At 43.3% G+C, this 11,539-nt stretch overlaps 1 protein-coding gene across 2 annotated transcripts; it reads right to left on the bottom strand.

The window, feature by feature from the left end:
• Positions 1–6,922: 6,922 nt before the first annotated feature.
• On the bottom strand, positions 6,923–10,351 carry LOC147893259 (leucine aminopeptidase-like). 2 transcript variants are annotated; one of them, XR_015542215.1, is made up of 5 exons: positions 8,670–10,351; positions 8,340–8,573; positions 7,929–8,255; positions 7,436–7,780; positions 6,923–7,244 (listed from the first exon to the last, which is right to left on the bottom strand). XR_015542215.1 is itself a non-coding variant. In XM_087385662.1 (4 exons), the coding sequence occupies exons 1-4, from the start codon at positions 9,636–9,638 to the stop codon at positions 7,487–7,489; spliced, it is 1,824 nt and encodes a 607-aa protein (XP_087241788.1). In that variant the 5' UTR covers positions 9,639–10,350; the 3' UTR covers positions 6,924–7,486. The 2 variants fall into 2 exon arrangements, 1 of the variants encoding a protein (XP_087241788.1); XM_087385662.1 differs by having other exon boundaries at positions 6,924–7,780; positions 8,670–10,350.
• Between the last annotated feature and the right edge of the window lie 1,188 nt (positions 10,352–11,539).

Here is an 11,539-nt window from a genome sequence, read left to right on the forward strand (position 1 = left end):
TTGGTTGTTGAGACCAATACCATCACTTTTTTTGTTCGAGTTTTTTCTCCTAGTGGGTAAATTTGGGTGCTCTTCCAATTGGTCTAGATTTTATAGGAGGGCCTAAATTTGTCTCAACTTGGTCACCCTCTACCGTAGCACTTTGTTCTCTACTCAACTTTCCATAAACTCCCTTTAGTGCCTTGATGCATTCCTCCTAGTGCACCATAAGTTTTCTCTGAGAGGCTATGGTTTCTTGGGCTATCTTTAAGTCACCCATAGCCACACTATACTAGTGCGTCATAGTCAACCTAGAGCTACTCATGTGTGGTTTGGAGTTGGGGGAGCTTATTGTCCATCTCCTTTTCCTTGTCTATCAAGAGCTCGAGCAATTTCATCATGCCAATTTCTTAGATCTTTGACATACTAGCATGTTTAATACATTCTATTGATGGCATTCTCCTTGTAGCTTAATGCGCAATTCTTCATTCTCCATGTGCCTTTAATGCATGATGTGTGGATGCCATGTTTTGTGCTATGGTAATCTCATGCACATGTGCTATTGGCATGCTTATCATAGTAATTTGTACATTTATGCTTTGTTTTGCCATTTGTTGCAAAGGTCTTACCAATGGAATCCTTTCAACTTTTCCGATGTTTAATTTCAAACAATGGTTTTGACTTAACAAGCATGTAGAGCTCAAAAAGCCAACCATGTTTTCTTTTTGGAGAGAGTGCAAATTCTTTTTAGGCTAAAAGTCATGCCTTGCAAATCTTTTTGGGTTAAAAGCTATGCCTTGTTAAAGTTTTGATCAAGGAGAAGGGTCCAATTGATGATGTGGCACTATGTGATGAATCAGAATGATGCATGTGTGTTCACATGTTATGTGAAATTTGTGCCAAGCAAGCACACTATGCTTACGTGGTAGTTATGGATGAGGTTGTCACGTGGCAAAAGCTTGACCAAGGAAATCTAACCCTAGCTATCACGTGGCATAGGTTGTGAAACCTTAAGCCTAAAGGTTTGTGAATTCTCCCTACATGGCTATGGAAATAGCACAAGCAACAATGATGAGGAAGAGCTTGCCAAAGGTCTATGTCTCTTTGTTGATCTATGTCTATCATAGCTCATGGCTACTTGGTGTTGTAGTTTGCCTTTGTCATTGCATTCTTTCTATTGTTGCTTTAGGTTTTTTGCCGCACAAGGAATCTTGCTATTGTTAAGTAGGCATCCATCATGGCAAGTTCCTTCCTACTTGTTTGCGTTGTGCTTTGCCACATGCATGCCTTATCTCTAGTTCTTGCTTGCATTGAATTCTCCTAGTTGATGAAGTTTGGTTGAGACCGCATCTCCATAGTGCAATTGGTCTTGCTTGTGAATCTGCTTACAGGTTCATGCCTTTTTCCTTCCTAGATATTGTGTGTTTTGACACAAGTCATTGTGCTACAATTATTTGACATGAAGCATTTCTTGAGTGTAGAAGTCATTGATGTGGTTTGTGTAATGGCAAGGTTGCTTGCTAGGTTTGTTTATCTTTTCTCATTGTGTCATTGTACCTAGTAGATGTCTATCACATCGATAAAGTTGTTGGTTGTAGCATTGATTGCCTGATGCTGGAGCTTCCAAGTCCATAGTTCATTGCTAACATCCCCCTAGCTTTGCTATTTAGTAAAGGAATAGGATGCTAGGTGGGCTATCCTAGGACCTTTTAGCGTCTATTTATATCTCTCAAGATAATATCCTGTATAACTTTGAGCCTTAGGTCATTCGAGAATTCTTGGGAGTGGGGCCTCCTAAGAATACCCAACTAGGATGGAATTTTCTCACACTGAGTAGATGAAAGTTCTCTCAAATTCTCTCTTTCCTAAAAATCTCTCACAAGAATGATAATAACTCACTGAAAGTATGGAAAATGGAACCTCTCTCTCAGATAGAGAAAAGGATAAATGAAAATTCTCAACACCTCTCAAAATAGAAATGGATGGAAATTTCTCAACCAAAATGAACTCACAAAGAACACTCTACTATATCTAAAACTAATATAGAAGAGCTAGAGCTAACCTTTAATACCATGTGAAAGCACAGATCAAGCTCTCCTACTAATGAGAGGACTACCTAAATGGACACTAATCCTGTAATGATACAATACTAATCTAATGTGGAAGCAACCTAAGTGCAAATATGATGAAGAGTTAAACTATTAAAGCATAAAATCAACTTCAATTAGGTTATAAGATTGAGACCTATACTCACAAAGAGACTTGAGATCTTGCTTTATGATATTGCTTGAAATGAATCGCTTTGGCACTAATTCATCTTGTGGCATGTTTTACTTGGAGTTCTCCCATTTGGACTACTTTTGGCTCGTCATCAAATTGCCCTTGCCACTTGTTGCCGATGTCTATCCTCACAAGAGTCTGTCACATCTCTTTTGGCAATGCCTAGAATCTTATGATTTCTTGCTCGCGCTCCGGCAAAGGCTTCAGGCTCGTTTTTGTAGTGCTTGCTTTGACAAGCGATTGTAGTTGTTTGGTTATTATCAAGTAAGGAAGCATGGATATGATCTACTTTTTTATTGGGCTTGCTATAGGGTGCTATGGACTCTATGGAAGGACCATAATCTTCGAGTATTTGGTGATCCCTCTCTGGCTAAATATATTTCTACATGATTGTCTATATGCGCAGGATTTAGATTATCTTGCCTTCTTGTTATATAATGATATACTCATCTCCAAAAGGCTTCAGAGTTTGGCATCCCTGGAATGGGAAATGTTCAAAACAAGGCAGGCTGACAATATGACGTTATTGGCGCTAGCATACCTTCAATCTTCAAAAGCCTACTTTTCTAAGAATACAAGTGCTTTTACTTAAATTCAGCATTCATTCTACACCTAATTTAAAAGCAGTTGAGACACACATGCCAGCATCTGTATCCTCTCAAGACCACAAAGAGAGTGCTGATCGTAGTATTCAAATCAAACTGTTCAGAGGAGAATTCTTTCGTATGAGGTCTTAGAAACAGAAAAGACTCCGGATACAGAATTGGTAAATATTTAAGTAGCCTCATGATCTGAGGGTGAAAGCCTCATCATCCGTAAATATTTAAGTTTGTTCGCCTCATGATCTGAGGGTGAAAGCCTTGCCACAAGAGGCCACTATATCCTGTATTTGCATTTCCTTAAAAAGCGATGCCCCTGAAGGGGGTGTGGGAAGACCTTCCAATGGCAACACTCCCAAACACCTCTGGTCTCCCTTTCTGTATAAAAGTAGTTCTACAACATACATACAAAATAATCAACCTTTGCAACCATTCCTCCTTCAAAACCTGCAAAAAACTCTCATGCACCTTCCTACTTGCCAGGTCAACCTGAAAAAGCTTCACTGTCGCACGCATTTAGAAAATGCTAAGAGACAAGTCCAGCCCCTTGACTGAGGAGGGGAGGGGGTGTGAGAAAAGCTTTACCATCCTACTCCAAAATTAGGCTTTACTGATCTAACTTTTGCAATGAGGCTTTTACGGATCAAGCTTTTGCAACAACCCCTGCACAACAGACTGGGCAATGGGGTGATACGTAGACCTTGCCTCTGCAAAAACCCGTTTGGAAAGTTCCTTGGCCTCGGGTGTGCTTTGCAGCAATCCCGAGTATAATGGTCTTAAATATTTCATTCTTCCAACTTCATGCAGGGCATTCTGGATGGCTGGGAAGCAAGGCTCATATTTCTCTGTCCAGGAGTAAGAGGGGCGATGTTTGAGTGTTGGCATTAACATAGCTTGCGTCCATACCCACTTGGGACTGGGGATCCAACAAAAGCAACATCTATGCAGTAGATTGATCTTCATAGCCTAAGTCAACTTCTCCCAAACGTTGGGTGCCCTTGGCTGGCCTCACTATACTAGAGCACACGTTATTGCTTTTTGGGATTGCCACATGAGAGGACCTATGGTAGTAGCACTTACACTACCTCTCGCTGTCTTTGCCTAAATTGCGGTGCCAGTACTCAAAGCCTGAGCTTGGTTGTTGAGACCAATACCATCACTTTTTTTGTTCGAGTTTTTTCTCCTAGTGGGTAAATTTGGGTGCTCTTCCAATTGGTCTAGATTTTATAGGAGGGCCTAAATTTGTCTCAACTTGGTCACCCTCTACCGTAGCACTTTGTTCTCTACTCAACTTTCCATAAACTCCCTTTAGTGCCTTGATGCATTCCTCCTAGTGCACCATAAGTTTTCTCTGAGAGGCTATGGTTTCTTGGGCTATCTTTAAGTCACCCATAGCCACACTATACTAGTGCGTCATAGTCAACCTAGAGCTACTCATGTGTGGTTTGGAGTTGGGGGAGCTTATTGTCCATCTCCTTTTCCTTGTCTATCAAGAGCTCGAGCAATTTCATCATGCCAATTTCTTAGATCTTTGACATACTAGCATGTTTAATACATTCTATTGATGGCATTCTCCTTGTAGCTTAATGCGCAATTCTTCATTCTCCATGTGCCTTTAATGCATGATGTGTGGATGCCATGTTTTGTGCTATGGTAATCTCATGCACATGTGCTATTGGCATGCTTATCATAGTAATTTGTACATTTATGCTTTGTTTTGCCATTTGTTGCAAAGGTCTTACCAATGGAATCCTTTCAACTTTTCCGATGTTTAATTTCAAACAATGGTTTTGACTTAACAAGCATGTAGAGCTCAAAAAGCCAACCATGTTTTCTTTTTGGAGAGAGTGCAAATTCTTTTTAGGCTAAAAGTCATGCCTTGCAAATCTTTTTGGGTTAAAAGCTATGCCTTGTTAAAGTTTTGATCAAGGAGAAGGGTCCAATTGATGATGTGGCACTATGTGATGAATCAGAATGATGCATGTGTGTTCACATGTTATGTGAAATTTGTGCCAAGCAAGCACACTATGCTTACGTGGTAGTTATGGATGAGGTTGTCACGTGGCAAAAGCTTGACCAAGGAAATCTAACCCTAGCTATCACGTGGCATAGGTTGTGAAACCTTAAGCCTAAAGGTTTGTGAATTCTCCCTACATGGCTATGGAAATAGCACAAGCAACAATGATGAGGAAGAGCTTGCCAAAGGTCTATGTCTCTTTGTTGATCTATGTCTATCATAGCTCATGGCTACTTGGTGTTGTAGTTTGCCTTTGTCATTGCATTCTTTCTATTGTTGCTTTAGGTTTTTTGCCGCACAAGGAATCTTGCTATTGTTAAGTAGGCATCCATCATGGCAAGTTCCTTCCTACTTGTTTGCGTTGTGCTTTGCCACATGCATGCCTTATCTCTAGTTCTTGCTTGCATTGAATTCTCCTAGTTGATGAAGTTTGGTTGAGACCGCATCTCCATAGTGCAATTGGTCTTGCTTGTGAATCTGCTTACAGGTTCATGCCTTTTTCCTTCCTAGATATTGTGTGTTTTGACACAAGTCATTGTGCTACAATTATTTGACATGAAGCATTTCTTGAGTGTAGAAGTCATTGATGTGGTTTGTGTAATGGCAAGGTTGCTTGCTAGGTTTGTTTATCTTTTCTCATTGTGTCATTGTACCTAGTAGATGTCTATCACATCGATAAAGTTGTTGGTTGTAGCATTGATTGCCTGATGCTGGAGCTTCCAAGTCCATAGTTCATTGCTAACATCCCCCTAGCTTTGCTATTTAGTAAAGGAATAGGATGCTAGGTGGGCTATCCTAGGACCTTTTAGCGTCTATTTATATCTCTCAAGATAATATCCTGTATAACTTTGAGCCTTAGGTCATTCGAGAATTCTTGGGAGTGGGGCCTCCTAAGAATACCCAACTAGGATGGAATTTTCTCACACTGAGTAGATGAAAGTTCTCTCAAATTCTCTCTTTCCTAAAAATCTCTCACAAGAATGATAATAACTCACTGAAAGTATGGAAAATGGAACCTCTCTCTCAGATAGAGAAAAGGATAAATGAAAATTCTCAACACCTCTCAAAATAGAAATGGATGGAAATTTCTCAACCAAAATGAACTCACAAAGAACACTCTACTATATCTAAAACTAATATAGAAGAGCTAGAGCTAACCTTTAATACCATGTGAAAGCACAGATCAAGCTCTCCTACTAATGAGAGGACTACCTAAATGGACACTAATCCTGTAATGATACAATACTAATCTAATGTGGAAGCAACCTAAGTGCAAATATGATGAAGAGTTAAACTATTAAAGCATAAAATCAACTTCAATTAGGTTATAAGATTGAGACCTATACTCACAAAGAGACTTGAGATCTTGCTTTATGATATTGCTTGAAATGAATCGCTTTGGCACTAATTCATCTTGTGGCATGTTTTACTTGGAGTTCTCCCATTTGGACTACTTTTGGCTCGTCATCAAATTGCCCTTGCCACTTGTTGCCGATGTCTATCCTCACAAGAGTCTGTCACATCTCTTTTGGCAATGCCTAGAATCTTATGATTTCTTGCTCGCGCTCCGGCAAAGGCTTCAGGCTCGTTTTTGTAGTGCTTGCTTTGACAAGCGATTGTAGTTGTTTGGTTATTATCAAGTAAGGAAGCATGGATATGATCTACTTTTTTATTGGGCTTGCTATAGGGTGCTATGGACTCTATGGAAGGACCATAATCTTCGAGTATTTGGTGATCCCTCTCTGGCTAAATATATTTCTACATGATTGTCTATATGCGCAGGATTTAGATTATCTTGCCTTCTTGTTATATAATGATATACTCATCTCCAAAAGGCTTCAGAGTTTGGCATCCCTGGAATGGGAAATGTTCAAAACAAGGCAGGCTGACAATATGACGTTATTGGCGCTAGCATACCTTCAATCTTCAAAAGCCTACTTTTCTAAGAATACAAGTGCTTTTACTTAAATTCAGCATTCATTCTACACCTAATTTAAAAGCAGTTGAGACACACATGCCAGCATCTGTATCCTCTCAAGACCACAAAGAGAGTGCTGATCGTAGTATTCAAATCAAACTGTTCAGAGGAGAATTCTTTCGTATGAGGTCTTAGAAACAGAAAAGACTCCGGATACAGAATTGGTAAATATTTAAGTAGCCTCATGATCTGAGGGTGAAAGCCTCATCATCCGTAAATATTTAAGTTTGTTCGCCTCATGATCTGAGGGTGAAAGCCTTGCCACAAGAGGCCACTATATCCTGTATTTGCATTTCCTTAAAAAGCGATGCCCCTGAAGGGGGTGTGGGAAGACCTTCCAATGGCAACACTCCCAAACACCTCTGGTCTCCCTTTCTGTATAAAAGTAGTTCTACAACATACATACAAAATAATCAACCTTTGCAACCATTCCTCCTTCAAAACCTGCAAAAAACTCTCATGCACCTTCCTACTTGCCAGGTCAACCTGAAAAAGCTTCACTGTCGCACGCATTTAGAAAATGCTAAGAGACAAGTCCAGCCCCTTGACTGAGGAGGGGAGGGGGTGTGAGAAAAGCTTTACCATCCTACTCCAAAATTAGGCTTTACTGATCTAACTTTTGCAATGAGGCTTTTACGGATCAAGCTTTTGCAACAACCCCTGCACAACAGACTGGGCAATGGGGTGATACGTAGACCTTGCCTCTGCAAAAACCCGTTTGGAAAGTTCCTTGGCCTCGGGTGTGCTTTGCAGCAATCCCGAGTATAATGGTCTTAAATATTTCATTCTTCCAACTTCATGCAGGGCATTCTGGATGGCTGGGAAGCAAGGCTCATAGCCAGAGAAAGCAGCAATAGTCAGGAAAGCAACCCGAATCTCCCAGTTCTTGTTCTCAGAGAAATGAAACCTTTCCTCAAGCTCCCGCACCTGCACATTACAAAGTACAATGTCCTTAGACTTAAAATCACCAATGGGGTTGCATTCCAGTTGAACGGTGCAGTACACAAGAAATAATCCCTGGACATACACTAACTGGGGGGGAGGGGGAGGAGAGGGGCAGAAAGATGGTACTAACTTGTTCTGTTCCAAGCTTTCTGGGCAGATTCTCCAGATAGATTTGCCATTCTAACGCTTGCCAGGAGTTGAAATCTTCATCAGTCAACCTTTGTCCTGAGCTAAAACCCCCTGCTAGCGTCAGAACTCTCTGAAGAATAGCTGATGTGGGTTCTAAGGCATCTGCTGGTAATCCTGGCTCGTACACCCATGCATGTAAGTCTGTTTTTTTGTCTATACCAGGGAAATACTCCTTTAAAAAGACCATGAAAGTCTCAGTGCTGATGGATGTGAATCTGAACTTTGAGATGTACTTCTTCAAGAACTCATCGAAGGCAGATCGACCAACCTAAAAAGGCACGAACATACACTTAACGAATAAAGTCAGGCATCAAGGCCGTTGAAATGACACGGAAACGTTAATTATACATACCTCTGCTTCCAGGCGCCACAGGAAGTGAAAGCCCTTCTCGTACGGCACTCGAGAGTACACTTCGTCGGGATCAACCCCTTCTTGATTTGTCTTCAGCTTTGTGAACTCAGGCCTGTCTTTGAACCTCTCCATCTCTTCCTTCAGCCCACTCCAACCGAGCCCGACGTGCAGGGAAGCGCGTTCTTTTCCCTCCAAAGCTTCCACGATTCGCCTCTCCGCGTAAGTTGTGAAACCCTGCATACGTTCATAATGTTAAGGACGTGTCTTCCGCTCGCGCAGAGACCAGGTAGCACAAAAGTACCTCACCCCGCAAGATTTGTAATGACTCACCTCGTTAAGCCAGAAATCGTCGTTTGAAGCATTCGTGATCAGATTGCCCGTCCAACTGTGCGCAAGCTCGTGTGCCACAACCTGCACTCCACTTTTATCCCCGACGATGACAGTGGGCGTCAAGAAAACCATTCTTGGATTCTCCATACCTCCATAAGGGAAACTCGGTGGCATCACAAGGAGATCGAATCTCTCCCACTCGTATGGTCCGAAGAGCGCCTCTCCCTGCTGCACCATAGCCTCCGTCCCAGAAAACTCGTTCGCCGCTGCCTGCAATTCAGAAGGCTCAGCGTAAACTCTGGATCGAGGACTCAAATCCGCATACGCAATGTCACCTGCTGCCATAGCGAAGAGATACGGCGGAATGGACTGCTGCATGAGAAAGTATTCGACCACACGGCCCTCCGCAAGCCACTTGCTATCGTCGCAAGCACCGCTGGCCTCCCCGACAGAGGGAGCAGAGCGACCCATGTTGGCAGCGGACATCACCACCCGCATGTCCTTGGGGACATTGATTCTGGCAGAGTATTGGATACGGGCGAGAGGGGTGTCTTGGCAGGGGAAGATGGACCGGGCGTGGATGGCATGGCATTGAGTGAAGACGTAAGGGAGAGATTTGCCTGCGGTTTGGGGGGGTTGGAGCCACTGGAGAGCGGAGGCAGAGGGGTCAGTAGAGAAGGAGATGGAGAGTTTAGAGTGGTTGGAGAGGGAAACACAGAGGAGGGAGCCTTTGATGGGGTGGGGGGGGTGGAGGGAGAAGGGGAGGGGGTTGCCAGAGGCATCGAAGGCGGAGGAGATGTGGAGAGAGCGGGTGTCGAGGAAGAGGTCACCAGAGTGGGGATGAGAGAGGTGCAAGGTGCAAGAACCTAAGATGGTTTGGGAGTCGAAATCCAGGAAGAGGGCAAGATCGACACCCTTGGTGAGAGGGTGAGCGGAGTCTGTGAAGGAATGCGGATCGACGGGAGCCATGGCAGATCAAAATTCTTCCCTTTGGCTCGAGCTTGAGGACGATCGATGCAGCAGCGTATGGCGTGCTTGGAAGCTGGGAACATACGCAGTTGATTCGTTGAAGCTTGATTCAAACTACTGGAAGAAGCAGGGGATCAAGCTTTCATGGCAGGGTGAAGCGCAAAATAAGGCTGTTGTGATGGAGGAAGGAGCAGGGATCTAGCTTTCATGGCAGGGTGAAGCTCAAGACAAGGCTTTCTGATGGAGGAAGGAGTAGGGATCAAGCTTTCATGGCAGGGTGAAGCTCAAGAAAAGGCTTTTGGGACGGAGGAAGTAGCAGGGATCAAGCTCTCATGGCAGGGTGAAGGTCAAGACAGAGGAAGAAGCAGGGATCAGAAGCTTTGATGGGTGAAGAAGCAGGGATGAAGCTCAAATCTTCAAGCAAAGGAGTAAGCTCTGATGGATTGCACTGCTTGCAAAGCTCAGCTGAAGCTTCACTAGCTATGGCTTCTTCTTCGACAGTGGATTTAAGCTCTGGCTAATTACAAGCCATAGCTTCCACCTTTGAGCTTTCTGAGAGCGCTCTATTAATAATATACATCATCTCCTCAAAGCTTCTTGCCCGAGAGAGAGTATCAAAAGGGATGCAATGCCGAGCTGAAGCTTTTTAACACTGGAAACATGGGCATTGGGCTGTAACTGCTTTTTGACGGTTCTGAGGGGGCTCTATTTATATACAAATACATCATCGATGATCTTGTTGCTTGCCCAAAAGCTGCCTTCCCCCTCCCCCTCTCCCGCGCCCTTGACTGCCCGAATTGACCGGGAGCTTATCCAGTCCCGACTGCTGCCTGTGTTGAAGAGCGCCCACATGGGGAATGCCAAAGGATGCGCAGCCGCTTCCAAGGGCTTTGTGTGGGCTTGTAGCATCGGGATTCGGGTAAGAAAGGGCGGGTATTGTATTATGTATAGTTTATATGAGAGAGCAAGTAACTGAAGCAGTGAAGGTGCTGGTGTAAAAAAGGCACGTTACGCATACTTCTGGCCAGCACAGCCACAGGCCAGCTGATAGTCGCCTAAATTTGACAGCTCCTCCAATCATCGCCGGCCCTTCCCCAAGTCCCTTCATAATAAGACCCTATTGCCCTACAGATCACACATAACCAAGAGCAAATTTATGAACGGCAATCAAAATGCTTTGAGATTCTAATTAGCTCTTTGTACGTGTTATGCAGACATCAAACTCATGCAAATTACTTGAACTCAATTAGAATTTAAGCCCAAACATACTTTCTAAACTCTCTCTCTCTCTCTCTCTCTCTCTCTCTCTCTCTCTCGCTCTCTCTCCATTGCAAAAACAAGAGGAAGTTGATGATACCAACAAGGAGTGGAGAGGTAAAGACCAGTGTTTCAAAGCTGTCAGCCTAACAAAACTAAAAGGGTGATGAGGGGTTGAGGAGGAGAGCATGGCCGAAGCAATAATCTTTAGGAATGTGTTTGTTCAGGGGAGGCAAGCTAGAGAGAGAGAGAGAGAGAGAGAGAGAGAGAGAGAGAGAGAGAGAAGTATGCATGAGTAAGAAGTGAGAGCATAGCAAAGTACTTGCAAGCAATAGTGGAGGAGGATGCACATGCTGAGAGAGAGAGAGAGAGAGAGAGAGAGAGACTTATGTAGGGATATGCGAAAGCAAGAGCCTATGTGCAACGTCTGGTACACTCTTCGATATTCACTAACTTGAGCTTCCATTTAAAGACTTTAAGAAGACAAATACATCATTCAAGACTACCCAAGCCTTGTTGACACCTGTTGATATCTGCAAGCACAATAAGTGCAAGCTAGCCTCGGTTTGTAGCATTTTGTAGCATGCCCTAGAAAAGTGCAAGCTAGCCTCACCCTCATTTGCACTAGTTCCAAGGGATGGGTC

The sequence above is a fragment of the Dipteris shenzhenensis genome, chromosome 15, assembly GCF_047967505.1.
Source record: "Dipteris shenzhenensis isolate YYH24624 ecotype China chromosome 15, Dip_SZ_1.0, whole genome shotgun sequence".
Lineage (NCBI taxonomy): Eukaryota > Viridiplantae > Streptophyta > Polypodiopsida > Gleicheniales > Dipteridaceae > Dipteris > Dipteris shenzhenensis.

Excerpts from the sequence above, each read along its gene's own strand:
- LOC147893259 (XM_087385662.1), bottom strand. The coding sequence starts at position 9,638 with ATGGCTCCCGTCGATCCGCATTCCTTCACAGACTCCGCTCACCCTCTC. Across the intron at positions 8,574-8,669 it reads ACGATTTCTGGCTTAACGAG|GGTTTCACAACTTACGCGGA; the intron begins GTGAGTCATTAC and ends GAACGTATGCAG. Across the intron at positions 8,256-8,339 it reads TGTGGCGCCTGGAAGCAGAG|GTTGGTCGATCTGCCTTCGA; the intron begins GTATGTATAATT and ends GTGCCTTTTTAG.